Below are 18,134 nucleotides of genomic sequence, written 5' to 3' on the forward strand. Positions count from 1 at the left end.
AAACACTTTGTCTCTGAAAGAAAGTGTATATTTACAGTGTATAATGTCAGTGGAAACCCTTTGTCTGCCACAACACATCTACATATAATCTCTCACTGGATGATAATACAGACCATATTTCGCTCAAGAGAATTGCAAATGATATATTGTAATGATCCGCTTGTTGGGTAAACAGTGTTTTCTGGTACGCTTCATTCGAGGAAAATTTCGAATTCTATTTTCTCATTCTACAATTATTATATACTTAACACAAGACTTGGTATTCTTCTGCACTGACGTTCTATATTTCTAACGTAGACTCACTGTATGTATGATTTAAGAACCAAATTCCTTGAACCTTAACTCGGTATTCTGATAATGGTACGTCATGTCTTGCCGTGTATAAGACATACATTGTATGTATAACATAGGTTATGTATAATGTAAACCAACAATACCAAATAAACTGTTTGTCGCTTTTATTCTTTAGATTACAGATCGACTTAGGAATTTACAAGATCGCTGATGATTATACACTTATATATTTAAGGTCGATCTTCACAGCAACCTAGCGCTTATCAACAACATGTGGTCTACATAGACCTATGTACAGTATATAACAACAGTTATCGTACAATTCTTGCAACTTATCCTCATCGAAAGCATACATAGGTTCCCACCCTTGTTTTTGTGCTGCCACTGGGATGGGCAGTGGATATTTCATTTTTAATGCTAAGCTTTACTGGACGAAAACGAAATAAACTTTGGTAAATTTCAGTTTATTAACACCGAATGCAACAGGGGGCTCACCTACTGCAAGCTACGTCTGCTAAAATGCAGTTATTTTGGCGTTATTAAATACAGTGATAGTTAAATACGATGTATAGTCTTAAGGATGATAGATTAGACCCAAATGTCACAATACTGCTCAAAACACAGGAGATACACATTACTCAAACAATGTTAATTTGGTTATGTTATATAAATTTTTCTCGGTTCGGCAGTTTCATTTCGCACTATCTTCACATGTGAAGCACAAGGGGTCAAATGTCAGTAAACGTATTAGCACTACAATTGGAAATTACACCATATAGCACGTTAACACAGGGTCAATTTGTTCTACATTCCGTACATCCAGGAATAATGAAATCTTCAGTCTTCACAATGCACCACTGTATTCTAGCAATACCTAGTCGATGCCATTTACCAGTTATCCCTTCACGTTTACTCCGGGAAGAAGTAATTGTTTCAAATGCACATATAAATGAACTTGCCAAAACAAGTTCTCCACTGACCACAACGGAAACAGGCCTTTCTTAAAGTACACCTTTTCCTTCGACGAGAAAGCCATTTTGAGATCGAAAATCTCCAGTAGTGCACACTCACACACTAATGCAACCAGTTGCAAGATTCATCACAATGACGTCACAACTGAAGCGAGACTGTGTCTGTTGGTACCACTGCATCACGTGGGTTCTAGTATTCTGTGCTTCCATAGTTTCGTACTCGCAATGGAGTAACCATAGTTTCGTACGCACATCAAGCACAATTTACTTGTATCCAATACTTGATGGAACTTTTTCGAAAGAAATATTTGATTTGGTTGCAGAACTGCTTCCATGAGCAAATGCTTGTTACACCACGCAAACACCTGATGCAACCGAAACACGATGTAAATCCAATTGCAAGACAGAAGCATTCCTTACTTGTCTGAAATGGATGGTGGTGTGTAAGGGACACAATTCAAAAATGGAACAGTACTCCGTACATCGAAATCAAGGTGCATTAGTACTAATTTGTGTTTTCCTTTTTTGCCTCTTGGTTTTCTTACTACTCTTCCTCCTTTTCTTCTTCCTCTTCTTCCGTTTCGTCCTGTTGTGTTCATCAACTGTCTTTTTGCACTTGCAGCTTTTTACCACTTTAATCTTATATGTCCTAATTGTCTTGTCCTGGCAAAGCAGGCGGACTTTCTTCCGCCTCACTATGTCCTCCTCACACTGCCATTCCCTCAGTTTATCATTAGACCAATATTTCACAAACTCCGAATACCATGGCAATCGTCTGATTGGTAAACAGTTACCTGCACACACCACTTCATTAATAGGCTTCGTCGACGTACAGAAGCCATCCGATATATAGCGTTTGGCTCTCAACTGTCGACATCCGACTTGAATATCATCTGAAGTAGAAAACAGATTGTTATTTGTATTTTAACACTGAATCCTAATCACATTTATTGCTATCAAAGTATGGGCTTGTTTTTAATGATAATAAACCAAATGGCTGTGAAACTATTTAAATCTTCCTGATTGTATGCATGTTTAAAAAGACACATATTACCTACTTTCTGAAAGGAACATATCATTTACACGCTCTATCAAAGATTGCCCATATGTTGATGGCATTGAGACATTCTTGTGTAATCAACATACTCCACAGAATGCGATGAAATGTTAACAATGTTTATAACTAGATCCATAGCTCTGTCTTACGTTGCATGTGTCTCTAGTTAATGTGTCCCAACTCAAATGTTATATCATTTACACCTACTTTCATTTGAAACACAAATTTAAATGTTTTTCAATTTGGACATAATGTCTTTTACAGGTGTCCGCCCATACTAAACATGTTCCACATCTTTACAAATGCCATTTGTCTGCAACACAGAGAGGTCTGAGCTCAGTATTACCTTTCTGAGTGTCTGTGTACACACAGTTTAGCCTAAGGTTAAAGACAGGTGCATATGTTGTTGGGATTAAAACACAAAAAGTACATTTCGAATGACCGTGAGCTAAAACAATCATGCACACTCTGAACGTCTGAAAAATAGAAGCGTACATATTAGTAAAATATGATTGTGTGCAATGTTACATTACAGTAAACTAGTTCGTTCATCTCAAAGCTACTTCATCCTGATGATTTCAGATGTTTAGTATGAGAACTTTTTGTTTCCAGTCATCACCCCGTGGAAGCGAGCCGTTACAAAATGTCAAATATTCTGTGGAAAACAACATTTCAACGATCACAAAAAAATCTCTGAAAAAAACAGCGTCCATTCTGGGACACCGACTACTTCAGACACATGTGTCTGTGAATCGCTCTCATATATGTATCATAACAGGTGTTTGCGAAAAGGTGGTACCGGTCACAAACACATGTAAAGGCAAATCAATGAGATTATCATCCTATCAATATGTGTTAATGTGCATCCTCATTTCGTGTCGTATCATGTACAGCGTTGGGGGCAGGGTTGGGGTGATTATGGCTGTTGGTTGGGACTTCAGACAGGATAAGGCAGAGATGGAGTGATGATGGCTGTTGGTTGGGACTTCAGATAGGATAAGACAGAGATGGAGTGATGATGGCTGTTGGTTGGGACTTCAGACAGGATAAGACAGAGATGGAGTGATGATGCAGATGCAGTAGGCAATAACAACAAATAAGGACCAACTTAGTGTGAGACTATGATAGACGGGTGAAACGTATGGTACTACGGTGAAATATGACAGTAGGGTGAAACGTATGACAGTAGGGTGACGTATGACAGAATGGTGAAACGTATGGCAGTAGGGTGAAACGTATGACAGTAGGGTGAAACGTATGGCAGTAGGGTGAAACGTATGACAGTAGGGTGAAACGTATGAAACGTATGACAGTAGGGTGAATCGTATGGCTGTAGGCTGAAACGTATGGCAGTAGGTTGAAACGTATGACAGTAGGGTCAAACGCATGGCAGTAGAGTGAAACGTATGGCAGAAGGGTGAAACGTATGGCAGTAGGGTGAAACGTATGGCAGTAGGGTGAAATGTATGGCAGTAGGGTGAAATGTATGGCAGTAGGGTGAAACGTTTGGCAGTAGGGTGAAACGTATGGCAGTAGGGTGATATGTATGGCAGTAGGGTCAAACGTATGACAGTAGGGTCAAACGCATTGCAGTAGAGTGAAACGTATGGCAGAACGGTGAAACGTATGGCAGTAGGGTGAAACGTATGACAGTAGGGTGAAACGTATGAAAAGTATGGCAGTAGGCTGAAAAGTATGGCAGTAGGCTGAAACGTATGACAGTAGGGTGACACGTATGGCAGTAGGGTGAAACGTATGACAGTAGGGTGAAACGTATGGCAGTAGGGTGAAACGTATGGCAGTAGCCAAACGGGAATAGTTGCTGACAAAGAGGAAGGGTTTCAGATGAAGTAAACAAGCAGTTAAACATAGGTATGTGGTGTAAAACTGGTACATGTAAATAATATGACAATATGTAAGATGAAAGGTGTCATATGTAAGCCAAACAAGATTGAGTGCAGGTAGGTAATTAGTCAGATAGGCTGGTGAATCATAGGCGTTAAATAGATATATCAATCATAAAAATTGGGCACACAAAGTAGGAAGATAAAGTAGAGCCTAGATTGGCAGGTAAAACGGTAGACAGGTCAATTGTGATGCAGGACATAGGCGGGTCTTATATATGGTGTGAAGATACGGCGTACATATTGGCAAAGTAGGTTCTATATGCTACAGAGATGGCTTGGCAGGTCATTAATACACATAGATAGTTAGGTAGTTTATATTTGGTGCACAGGTAGGATACATGCATAAACAAGTGAGTCAGTTTTTAGACTATGCAGAGATACGAAGACTACTTATACATGGGGTTGAGACAGGTAGATATGGAAGGTAGGTAGGTAGGTAGGTTATATGCGTAAATACAGGTAGGTAGGTTATATATGGTGCAGATATAGGTAGGTAGGTAGGTTATAATTGGTGTAGATATAGGTAGGTAGGTTATATATGGTGTAGATATAGGTAGGCAGGTTATATAGTGTGCAGAGATGCGTAGGTAGGTTAAATATGGTGTAGATATAGGTAGGTAGGTTATATATGGTGCAGATATAGGTAGGTAGGTTAAATATAGTGTAGATATAGGTAGGTAGGTTATATATGGTGTAGATATAGGTAGGTAGGTTAAATATGGTGTAGATATAGGTAGGCAGGTTATATATGGTGCAGATATAGGTAGGCAGGTTATATAGTGTGCAGATATAGGTAGGTAGGTTAAATATGGTGTAGATATAGGTAGGTAGATTATATATGGTGCAGATATAGGTAGGCAGGTTATATAGTGTCCAGATATAGGTAGGCAGGTTAAATATGGTGTAGATATAGGTAGGTAGGTTATATATGGTGCAGATATAGGTAGGTAGGTTATATATGGTGCAGATATAAGTAGGTAGGTTAAATATGGTGTAGATATAGGTAGGTAGGTTATATATGGTGCAGATATAGGTAGGTAGGTTATATATGGTGCAGATATAAGTAGGTAGGTTAAATATGGTGTAGATATAGGTAGGTAGGTAGGTTATATATGGTGCAGATATAGGTAGGCAGGTTATATAGTGTGCAGATATAGGTAGGCAGGTTAAATATGGTGTAGATATAGGTAGGTAGGTTATATATGGTGCAGATATAGGTAGGTAGGTTATATATGGTGCAGATATAAGTAGGTAGGTTAAATATGGTGTAGATATAGGTAGGTAGGTTATATATGGTGCAGATATAGGTAGGTAGGTTATATATGGTGCAGATATAGGTAGGCAGGTTATATAGTGTGCAGATATAAGTAGGCAGGTTATATATGGTGCAGATATAGGTAGGTAGGTTATATATGGTGCAGATATAGGTAGGTAGGTTAAATATAGTGTAGATATGGGTAGGTAGGTTAAATATGGTGTAGATATAAGTAGGCAGGTTATATAGTGTGCAGATATAAGTAGGTAGGTTAAATATGGTGTAGATATAGGTAGGTAGGTTATATATGGTGCAGATATAAGTAGGCAGGTTATATAGTGTACAGATATAAGTAGGTAGGTTAAATATAGTGTAGATATAGGTAGGTAGGTTATATATCGTGCAGATATAGGTAGGTAGGTTATATATGGTGCAGATATAGGTAGGCAGGTTAAATATGGTGTAGATATAGGTAGGTAGGTTATATATGGTGCAGATATAGGTAGGCAGGTTAAATATGGTGTAGATATAGGTAGGTAGGTTATATATGGTGCAGATATAGGTAGGTAGGTTATATATGGTGCAGATATAAGTAGGCAGGTTATATAGTGTGCAGATATAAGTAGGTTGGTTAAATATGGTGTAGATATAGGTAGGTAGGTTATATATGGTGCAGATATAAGTAGGCAGGTTATATAGTGTGCAGATATAAGTAGGTAGGTTAAATATGGTGTAGATATAGGTAGGTAGGTTATATATGTGTAGATATAGGTAGGTAGGTTATATAGTGTGCAGACATAAGTAGATAATGTAGGTGTAGAGATAGGCAGGTAGATTACTTGGGATGCCGAGGTAATATTGGTGCAGAGCTAGGTAGGTAATATAGGGTGCCGAGCTAGGTAGGTAATATAGAATACAGAGCTGGGTAGGCAGGTAATATAGGGTGCCGAGCTGGGCAGGTAGGTAATATAGGGTGCAGAGCTTGGTAGGGAGGTAATATAGGGTGTCGAGCTTGGTAGGTAGGTAATATAGGGTGCAGAGATAGGTAGGCCGGTAATATATGTTTCAGAGATAGGTAGCGTTCAGAAATAGGTAGGTAAGTTTGGATACCTAGACGAGCTAGGTTGGTAGGTAATATGGGTTGCAGAGATAGGTAGGTTATATAGGTGCAGAGATAGCTAGGTAGGTAGATATTAGGCTAAATTGTATACCTATACGTAGGTAGTATATAAATGTTTTACAGATAGGTTGGTAGTGTGTGTGTGTGTGTGTGTGTGTTGTTGTTGTTGTTGTTATTGGTGGTGGTGGTGTGTTGTTGTTGTAGGGTTAAAATGATGCAGAGATAGATAGGTGTTATATGAATCCAATATGGACAAGTCGGCTATGCATTAATCAAGATTGGGGGGTTTCATGTATACATGGGTGATTCATATAGTGCAATGACAACGTTCTATATCATGCCAAGATAGACACGTGGGTCGTATGTGACAAAGAGACAAGTAGGTTTCGTTTAGATGAAGAAATGATAGGTAAGTAGTATGTTTATGGTATATAAATAGGTAGTGGGACATGTATAGTGAAGGACATGGAGCTGATAAATAACTGATAGTACAGCTAAGATGTACAAATAGATAGGTGCAGCAAAGATGATAACAGGTACAGTATAAATGCTAAATAAGTACTTCACAGATGCTAAATGGATACAGTATAGATGCTAGACTTGGTACGGAGGATATGTTGCAGTGATGAAAGGGTAGGTGTGTATGAGTTTAGGTATAGATGGCTGGATGGACGGGTGGATGGACGGATGGCTGGGCGGAAGGATGGATGGACAGATGCACAATACATAAATGTTAACGCCAGGGATAAACAGTCTCGATTATCCGCTGAATCAGATACATTCGGAGTAAAAGACAAAGTAACGGCGACACTTATATGAATGGATCAGTGATGACAAAACAAGCGAACGTCACCAAGATGGACAATGCTCTGACAACCATAGATAAAATGACAAAAATATATACATGGAGAGATAGGTAGATGCCCGCATAGATAGACATGTTACAACATGATACTATAATATTGTTTAAGTGGACAGTTTAATAAGAATTGAGCTTATTTGTGGTTACATATATACAGATAGGTTGCGAACATTATTACAGTAGAGAGGTAAACGAATGATTGGTTGTGAATGAGTGAGGTAGGATGAGGGTCAAAATGCATGTGCAAATTGAAAGGACTTAGGGTTAAAACACAGATGTGAGTCGATAGACATATTGGAGGTGGAGATAGATGGATTATAAAGCTAAGCATTAAACCTTGTTTACATTATGTGGTTACACTAGTGACACAACTTGTGTTCGATACTTGATGAAAGGACAGTGTACACTCTCCGAGAACACATCTGGATATGTACAGGTTCTGGGGGAAGACATAGGGTTGTTTTAGAGACATGTAGGTAACCCGAGGTATGCAATAAGGTGAAGGAGAAAACCTGTAGCTCACCTAACATGTCACAGATGATTGAATATAATGCATATATATCTGGCTAAAGGATAGAGGACAGACTGACGTATAGCTAACCCGAGGTAACATCACACTTGACCCAATAATAGCTTGTAGCTCACCTAACATGTAATAAAGCACGGACTACGAAATATGTAGTTAAAACTTAAATTGACTTTAGAATGACATACAGAGCTAAATTAACCTTAAAGTATATGTAGCTAAATTAACATAATGATATATGTAGCTAACCTTTCTTAACATAAATTGCTTACTGGGGGCGTGTTACCACCGACATATCTAGTTTCCTGACTACAATAAATGGTAAAGAAGTGACAGACGTGTACCAAAAATAACGTACAGTCAAGCATTAACAAAGTATGTGAAAGGTGTTTTGTAATCTTCATATATGAGAATACAAATAGCTGTGACACTTGTTGTTTGATATAGTTACGTACTGTAAGTATAAAACGTGTCACAGCTGGTAAAAAATGCTTAAACGGATATATACATGTCAGCATTAAAACGATATCTTAGCCTACATGGCTTGTGATTAGTGCAGACAATCATAATTCAATTTAATGAATATTTCTGTAATGTACCATGGCACATAGTGATATAATTATGTATTGTACATACATTGTATAATAGGTATATATAAATATCTTCACATTAAACAAAGTATTTTCTGAAATACAATCCTTCAAATAGTTGATCCTGTTGTAAAGAAAGAGCATGAAAATTCAATCACATATCAATTTTACGTAAGAAAACATTTTTATCAAATTCTAATTAATTCAACAATAAAACCCTTGTTTAATTCCATATATTCTGCAATAATGCTTATTCGATGGCCGTGTCCTTGCTTGCACCGTAGTCCCAGCCAACAGCCTGTCAGAATTCGGTGTCACCTGTAAGTCTGTTCTATACCGGCTCAGTGCTGGAGATATTCCAACCCGGCAACTATAGAGACTTCGCCTTTCTGCGTCGCGAGTTTCATTGTACACGACCGGTAGCAGTACGAAACGGGGATAGTGGGGCTTGAGCTATCAAAGGAAGCCTTTGAGGAAAGCTAAGGCTGCAGTAAGTGTGTCGACTCACTGACAGTTACTTCACTTCACAGGTGCACCTTTCAGCGAAAAACCCGTAATTTGCTTTTATTTCCATTTGAATTGATTAGACATAGGAATGTATAACCAGATACCTCGCCATAGCGATTCAGAGAGTAAACATTGGATTTTGTCCTCATTGAACGAGGCTGAGGATATCCTTGGGCCTGAGTCCCTCCAAACACAGAGACTGGATACAGGTGATGTAAACCCACTTGTGACATCGGTAAACCACCTGCTCCAACTGTTTTCAATACTATTTACCGTTTGAGAGATGAATGTTTGTCTTGACGAAAAAAACGATTCATTAAGGAGAAGCTTAAGGGTGAATGGATGGTTGATTGTGTTCTTCAACACGCGCTTGTTTTCGGCCTGGTCGTTACCTTGGAGGAGTTTAAACCTTCCTATGGGTATTGTATGTGTTACGAATAATGGATGTTTTACCAATGCGATGAAACGATAAAACGATGAAGAGATTAAAGGGAACAATTATAGCACTGGTAGTAGTAACAGTAACAGTAGCAGTAGCGGTAGTAATAGTAGTAGTAGTAGTAGCTCGCTGCAGTAGTAGTAGTAGTAGCAGCAGTAGTAGTAGTAGTAGCAGCAGCCTCGTAGCAGAAGTAGTAGTAGTAGTAGTAGTACTAGTAGTAGTAGTATTAGCAATTGTAGTTGTGCAAACACAAATAATAGGTCGACGTCGTAGAATAGATGTAGAAGCCGTAGTAGCAGTAACTGTAGCCGTAGTATCAACAGTAATAGTAGTAGCTGCAGTAGTACCTGTATTTTTAGTAGTAGTAGTAGCAACAGCAGCAGCAAAAGTAGTAGTAGTAGTAGTAGTCGTAGTAGTAGTAGTAGTAGTTTTAATAGCAGTAGTGGCAGCAGCTGCTGTATTGATGCTAGCAGCTATAGTATTTTCCGAGCGGTAGGTGCCATATGAGATGTTAATGGTTGTTAACCGTTGGACGGTGATACATCATACGGGAAAGCAGCAGCAGCTGTTGCAGTCGGAGACGTGATGGATAGTATGCAACATCTACACCCATTACTTGCATCGGGGCTTTATAATGGCCACGAACCACGCCCAGCCTGATTTACCTCTCAAGGTCCTTTATAACAAGATAGATATACAATAAGGAGACGTCTAGCGGGCCATTAATTCTGTTTTATCCTTCCACCTTTAAAGAGAATGTGAATGGTTAGAATAAACACATGCTAAAATTGTAATAGCTATGAAAGATGGTTGCATTCATCCCTCCACTCCCCGGCCATTACAGGATAGTTCACATTCCGGATAGCATCGCAATATAACATACAGGTTTAAACTTCATGCAACCTCAGCATTCACTGAATACTACTGTACGAACATTAGTACTGATATCCCCCTGAGCGTAATGGTTTCTGACATTTTCAGGTCCAGGAGTTTACGCACAGGGAGAGTGAATGTTGATTTACGTTACAATTGTATAGCATTCTCAAAACGATCTGTTGAAAGTTGGAGTCTTCATCGCACCCACCACTGCTAGATGGCTGCTACGAATGTAACATAACATAAGCAATTATTTTCTAGATGGCTGCTACGAATGTATCATAACATAAGCAACTATTTTCTGGCACATAACTATTAGTAACAAGAAGTCTTTCATTTCACGGGTATTTTCATTACAGTTGCATCCTAGGTTAAGGTAACAATCGGAGGACCAGTTAGAAGAGCGTCACTTTCAACGGTGAAATGACTTCATGTGCAGTGATCCCCAGTATCAGAAAGACTGTATACAAAGGTTGTGTGATTGTATATAGTAATTGATAGGATTTTCCAATTTATAATTAAACTCTTGTGATTAGGTAAATACTGCCCGAGTCAATCGGTGTTTGCTTGGAAACACATACCATACCTGCATATTATGTATGTAATTACATTGCAAGGTGCCCTCAGTAATTCAAAGGTTTAAATGCAAGACTGCGAAGACATACTTGGAATAGATTGCTAGCTATTACCAAGACACGGTTTGATAACTTCCCATCAGGTTCAAAGGGGGAGTTAAATGATGTCGAGGGCACGTGTGCCTTCTACTCCGTAGTGTGACGAAGGAACATAAGCAGTTTGTTTGTTTGAAAGTCAGCATATGTCAGATAAGTAGACGTACATTGTGCAACAGAAAGGCCCTGCCATATTGAAGGCAGCGTGTTTATGCACCAAGTCACGCGAATATTGAATGCTTTTAACTTATTGAAATGTTATTTACAGTAATGATAAATAGAAGTTTCAATATTTGAAATGAAAAATGTTATATTGTTCGCGGTCGTGATAACCTGACTGTATGTTTTTTGAAAGACATAGATGGTAGCTATAGAAATCAGCTGTATGTGATCTACTGAAAGCTAAAAACAACATACTGTGCCGTCGACAGTCCGTGTCTTGCAAAAACAAAAGGATCTAACATTTATTTTTTTTGTTTTGATGTTGTTTTATTACGTACTGTGAAATCTGTTCTTCTGTATAGCTTCATTTTTTTCTAATAATGATAACTTTTCAAAAATATAAGTGTTCTATTTCATTTCATATATGGATTACGTTAGAGAAGTCAGAATCAGTCCAACTGCTGACTGAGTTTGGTTTTACGCCGCTTTTAGCAATATTCCAGCAATATCACGGCGGTGGACACCAGAATGGGCTTCACACATTGTACCCAAGAATCAGTCCGAGAAAGCTTGAATTAAAGTGTATTATGTTGATGGAAAGGTTTAATATTTGTGAGATATACGTTTGCGTCGCGTCACATTTTGTGACCTGTAGTAGTCACTTGGCATGTTGGTGACCTGTGTTAGTGTCCTGACACGTTTGGTGACCTCTGTCAGTGTCCTGGCACGTTTTCTGAACCACGTTAGTTACGTGACCCTTTCTGTGACCTATGTCAGTGCCTTGACACGTTAGTGTCTTAGCACGTTTTGTGACCTACGTTAGGGTCTTAACACGTTATGCGACCTAATTAGTGTCTTGGTGGTTTAACCATGTTATTGTGGTCCAATACGTTCTGTGACCTAGTTAGTGTCTTGACACTTCTGTGACCTAGTTAATGTCTTGACACGTTCTGTGACCTAGTTAGTGTCTTGACACGTTTCATGAGTCATATTAGTATGTAGAGACGTTCTGTGACCTATTTTGTATCTTCCTACTCTTGAGCTATATATACTTTAGAGGGATTAGAAATACCGGGGCAAGTATTTTGCAATGTTAAAACGTTGGTAGATTAGAAACAATACTGAATGTCGCAATATTGCGGTGATATAAATGTCTGCATAAAAAAACAACATTTGTTAACATTCATCAATGAGCCCCGTTAATCTCAGAAGCTGACGAAAATGAAAAATAACACGGTGTGTTGTTTTTTTACCTGAGTTAGTCATCAATGGTTGTGCCTCGACTAGGTAAAGCAGGTCAAGTCTCGAAAAGTCATATATCAAAGGCGACATTTGCTCAGAGCCTAGCCTTGCTCTCTGTGATTTATGTTGCTGTATACAATACTACTGTCAATTGCACACTAGAGATGCAGTATAACTCACGTAATCTGAAATTGCATGTAATTAAACAAAACTGAAAAACACTCTTAGTTTAATACCTAATTATGTAGATATGCATGTGCATATATAACAAAAATTGCATGACTTGACGCCTTTAACCAATAACTTCCTGGAACAAGACGGAATTGTTAATATGAATTAACCATGTCATTGTTTTAGTATGTGCACACTGAAAAACAATCCTAACCCATATGGAATGCGACCCGTGAACGTCGGTGTCATAACGCTGTTGACATTGTCAACATCACAGTTCAATAACACGAACGTCATATATTTATGATACCTGTGAAGGTCCGGGTTAGAATATTGATCTTCAGTAACCCATGCTTGTCGTGAGAGGCGACTAACGGGATCGGGTGGTCAAGCTCGATGACTTGGTTGGCATATGTCATTGGTTCCCAATTACGCAGATCGATGCCCATGCTGTTGATCACTAGATTGTCTGCTCCAGACTCGAATATTTACAGACCACCGCCATATAGCTGGAATATTGCTGAGTGCGGCGTAAACCTAAACTCACTCACTCATATATTTATGACGTGTTATGACACCAGGTGTTCCGTGTGAAACAAGACTTTTACCAACACTGAAGGCAAGAAGTTTTAATACCCCACGATTCGGAAATATATATCTCTACCACAGTATATCGCGCTGTGTAAAATGTGCTTTCATAAAGTACATGTATATTGCGGTTTCATCGTATTGTTGTGGAAATCCTTTCAGCATGGGCACATGTTTATAATGAACTTGGACATATCTGAAAATGAATATACATTCATAGAAGGGCACCATAGGAACCTTTCACCCACTTTTATACTAAACAAAAAGTTGGACTTATGAACATATTATCGTTTTACCCACTTATGTACTAAATAAAAATTTGTACTTTATGAACATATTATCGTTTTGTGTCCCGACTTCACTAGGAAATATCAGCAAAAATATTCATGATGCCTAACTTATTTTGTTCAGTATTTTGTCAGGATAAGAAGAATGGGATCTTAATTTACCATACATCTGAATCATGTTGGTATATGATGATACACAACTGAGCAAAAGCAGGAAGGGCTGACCTCGATTCCTCCCCTTCGTTTATACTAAAAGTCTTTGTACAACCTCCAGTGCGGATCTGTCGTTGAAACTGATCCCCTGTCGTAAAGAATCGATCATTCGGTTGATTGCATGCGACACTGTAGATCTTTGCTCATGATATCAATCATTAGTTGGTCTGATCCAAAATCAGTTGTTTCTAGAGTCTCGTCATATGTCAGGAATATTCGGCGTTAAACAAGAAACAAATATGGTAAAGCGTATGCATGTCCTCATGAGTAACTTGAAAACACATGAAATTAGAAAATAAAAAAATATCCTTATACACATATTGTTCTTCTTAAGTCAATATTTTCTTCTGCGTCTATCACTGCACGCGTAATTGTATTTGTGTAACCTTTGCTTCACGTCGGATTTCTCAATCTATAACCATGACTCATTTAACAGTGAGTCTACACAAAGCGGTCGAGGGCCACGAGGCGTTGAAATTGTGAAACAATCAGAGAAAGGTCCTTGTTTTACTACAATATCTATGTGATCGTCAAGTGGAAAACACGTCACCAGGACATTGGTTAGATGTAAAAATACTGGTACACAGTGAGTGAAAAGTAACAGAAATGGGTCCGAGTGGGATTGCATCATGTAACAGGATTGGTTCAACTATGTTTGTGAATGAAGACTGTAATCTTTGTAAAACACCATACGAAGTTATTGCTTTCACACTCATTCACATTGTTTAAGTAGCCGGCTATTGCGTTATCCAATCACACGACGATAAAGTTTGAGCGGAAAATCTTGATTTGTTTTCGTCCGACTCAAGACCAAAACAGCTACGCTGAAGATAATATGAACCATACTGTTTGATAAAGTAAAGAACAGTGTAGGGAATATAGTCACGTGTCTTAGGTATCTTATTATAGAGAACCTAAACTGTTTCTAAATGTATAGTTTAAATACACGGTGTCAAGGTCACATACTTGTTCAGAAAGTTAGCGATAGCGTTCATTCATAGATAGCGGAGGCAACGATTCAGGTCCATGAAGCACGAAGCAGTATCAGTGACCTCCCAGTCTTACTTTGACACGCAGTTGATGCTTTGCACAGATTAGACGTACACGCATCACGTGCTAATATAGACTTATAGCTTTGACTTATCCCCATCCATGCCTATGATCCGCATATATTTAGTCCAGGCCCAATGTGTAAACCCTTGTCGTAGGAACACGGCTAGGCCAGTAGAGTTACTTGTACGAATAACGACAAGCGAGTTTAAAGACAGACCCTGCATGTTAGGGCAATCAATCGCATAATAATGGCGAGATTGTGAGCGGAGATACAGAAAACTGCCTTCAGGCTGAGCGGTCTACACCACAGCGATAGTCACATATACCTCTGAATGGGTATTCAGCTTTTAATACCATGCTGTCTTTGCATATGTAAATTGTGTTTTTTGTGCAGGCTCTGATTAAAGATCAGGGACAGAGCATGAAGCCATGGTTGCGATAGCCCCTACAGCCGTCCGGCAACACAGGTGTTCATTTTGTGGATTTACCTGTACTGTCAGACTCAGCTCTACCTGGAATGAAAGCGGGACAGTGCTGAGCCTTCCTGCACCTTCTATCACCCAATGACACACACAGATTAAATTGATCAAAATTAACCCCGCTCGTGGTTCAATATACAGCCCACGTGCACAAACTTGAGTTTTAAAATACGCACAAACGGAGACCCATGATATAACGATCTCCGAGGTATGGTGAATGTTTTCGCTTGTTCGAGCTCTATACACCCCATGCACAAATTTCACCAGTGTGCACGGGGAAATAATGCAAAAAGTTTGAAACCGCAATAAAAAACATTGCACATAGTATACAACCTTGCCCTACCACTGTTTGGACAGCGGTTGTAGCCCGTACTATTGACATTTGGAGGTGAGCAAAACACGGCACGATTCTCTTACCTTCTAAGTGGTGGCTCCTAGCTCCTCTACGGCTTGTTTCCGGAGATGGTACTAGTACACTAGTGTTCCCCCTGTTGGAATTATCCGTTTGTCCGTGAGAAGGTCCAGTCCCTAACCACCACACAAGTAACACCACAAGACAGCTCCCCCAATCTACATTCATGGTTTGGATACATTCAAAGGCCCACCAATGGCTCGATCCAAGTCAAAACTTGAAGTTTGAGCAACAATATTAAAACCAAAGCGCGGGAAAGTAAGATGGTTGAAAAAACAAGGGCTTACACCCGCCCGTGGTTGAATCTAGCGAGTCAACATCACCGTCACTGACTATGATACTGTGGTACTCTCTTCGGCATGGTTTCCTCAATGATCGCATTGAATGCATGACGGCTAAAGGGGGCGGGGTTTCAGGCTTGTCAATCACTACCCTGACATGTGCCTATCACAAAAGACCATGCGATGAATTCAGCCAAATCGATTGAAAACCCTGTGTAGCATTATAGTTTTCCTCTTGAAATCGCATTTTTGAATGTAGGTATACGTACATTAACACACTGCTTCGTCAAGATACATCGACAAGGCAACTGACGAAAGCCACAAACTTGTAATTGTAACTGTTATCTTGGCTAGTGTGCTGGCCGGACACGCCACTGTAAGACGCTGAACGAGTTAGGGTGGAGAAGTGCACAGGTATCGTAGCACGGTAGTAGTCGAGGTTTCGACACTTGTAGTTGTAACATACATCTCACAACAACTTATTGTGCAGTGATCACAGTATTACCTGGTGGTATCGAGATTGGTCACGTGACACAGCGACCGTGCTCGTTTCTGAGTATAGACAGCGCCGTAACCGATTACATCCGGGACACTCGCTTTTTAGTGGCACATCAAAGGCTGTTTAGTTGATGGTAATATTTCGACGTCTTTCCAAACCGGAAATTTAACAAGTCGTGAATCTTTAATTGCTTGTGTACCAAGTTGCATTTATAATACAGTTTCTCGAGTGTATATAGTATACGCCACACAGCACACAGATGCACTTTTACACTGACTCACTGTGACAGGTGAGTGTGTCACTGTGACAATCCCGTGTGTCTATGGTAAAACTAGTACATTTGTACGTACTTAATTGTCTCCCATGCTACGTGGGTGGTGATATAATGGAAATCAGTAGGTCACGCATTGGTATCTAATCAATATACAATCGTGTCTTCGTCTTTGTTCTTTGTGTGTATTGGAGAAACATGGAGATGTTAGCGGAACGTCACGTACAGTATTGTGTATCGTATAGATGTGACATACATTATCTGTATGTGTTTAAAATGTGTGTGATACATTTTCTGTATGTGTGCCAAATGTGTGTGATACATTATCTGTATGTGTGTCAAATGTGTGTGATACATTTTCTGTATGTGTGCCAAATGTGTGTGATACATTTTCTCTATGTGTGCCAAATGTGTGTGATACATTATCTGTATGTGTGTCAAATGTGTGTGATACATCATCTGTATGTGTTTAAAATGTGTGTGATACATTTTCTGTATGTGTGCCAAATGTGTGTGATACATTTTCTCTATGTGTGTCAAATATGCGTGATGCATTATCTGTATGTGTGTCAAATGTGTGTGATACATTATCTGTATGTGTGTCAAATGTGTGTGATACATTTTATGTATGTGTGTCAAATGTGTGTGATGCATTATCTGTATGTGTGTCAAATGTGTGTGATACATTATCTGTATGTGTGTCAAATATGTGTGATACATTATCTGTATGTGTGTCAAATGTGTGTGATACATTATCTGTATGTGTGTCAAATATGTGTGATGCATTATCTGTATGTGTGTCAAATATGTGTGATACATTATCTGTATGTGTGTCAAATGTGTGTGATACATTATCTGTATGTGTGTCAAATATGTGTGATACATTATCTGTATGTGTGTCAAATGTGTGTGATACATTTTCTGTATGTGTGTCAAATATGTGTGATACATTATCTGTATGTGTGTCAAATGTGTGTGATACATTTTCTGTATGTGTCAAATATGTGTGATACATTATCAGTTTGTGTGTCAAATATGTGTGATGTATTATCTGTATGTGTGTCAAATATGTGTGATACATTATCTGTATGTCTGTCAAAATCAATACGTGTGATACATTTTCTGTATGTGTGTCAAATATGTGTGATACATTATCAGTTTGTGTGTCAAATATGTGTGACGTATTATCTGTATGTGTGTCAAATATGTGTGATGCATTATCTGTATGTGTGTCAAATATGTGTGATACATTATCTGTATGTCTGTCAAATATGTGTGATGCATTTTCTGTATGTGTGTCAAATATGTGTGATGCATTATCTGTATGTGTGTCAAATATGTGTGATACATTATCTGTATGTCTGTCAAAATCGATACGTGTGATACATTTTCTGTATGTGT

At 38.9% G+C, this 18,134-nt stretch overlaps 1 protein-coding gene and 1 long non-coding RNA gene across 2 annotated transcripts in view; one reads left to right on the forward strand and one right to left on the reverse strand.

Annotated features, from left to right (window-relative positions):
* LOC124278650 overlaps nucleotides 1-18,134 on the forward strand; it is an 88,191-nt gene that overhangs the window by 67,247 nt on the left and 2,810 nt on the right. The window lies entirely within an intron of this gene.
* On the reverse strand, nucleotides 444-16,466 carry LOC124278649 (sclerostin domain-containing protein 1-like). Its single transcript, XM_046714415.1, has 2 exons — nucleotides 15,688-16,466; nucleotides 444-2,158 (listed from the first exon to the last, which is right to left on the reverse strand). Exons 1-2 carry the CDS (start codon nucleotides 15,848-15,850, stop codon nucleotides 1,755-1,757), a joined length of 567 nt encoding a protein of 188 aa, XP_046570371.1. The 5' UTR covers nucleotides 15,851-16,466; the 3' UTR covers nucleotides 444-1,754.

This window comes from Haliotis rubra, unplaced genomic scaffold (genome assembly GCF_003918875.1).
Source record: "Haliotis rubra isolate DU_JTF1 unplaced genomic scaffold, ASM391887v1 Scf24, whole genome shotgun sequence".
NCBI lineage: Eukaryota > Metazoa > Mollusca > Gastropoda > Lepetellida > Haliotidae > Haliotis > Haliotis rubra.

Bases quoted from the DNA above. Each gene is read 5' to 3' on its own strand.
- LOC124278649 (XM_046714415.1), bottom strand. From the start codon at position 15,850: ATGAATGTAGATTGGGGGAGCTGTCTTGTGGTGTTACTTGTGTGGTGG. The intron at 2,159-15,687 runs GTAAGAGAATCG...TTTCTACTTCAG, and splicing joins TAGGAGCCACCACTTAGAAG to ATGATATTCAAGTCGGATGT.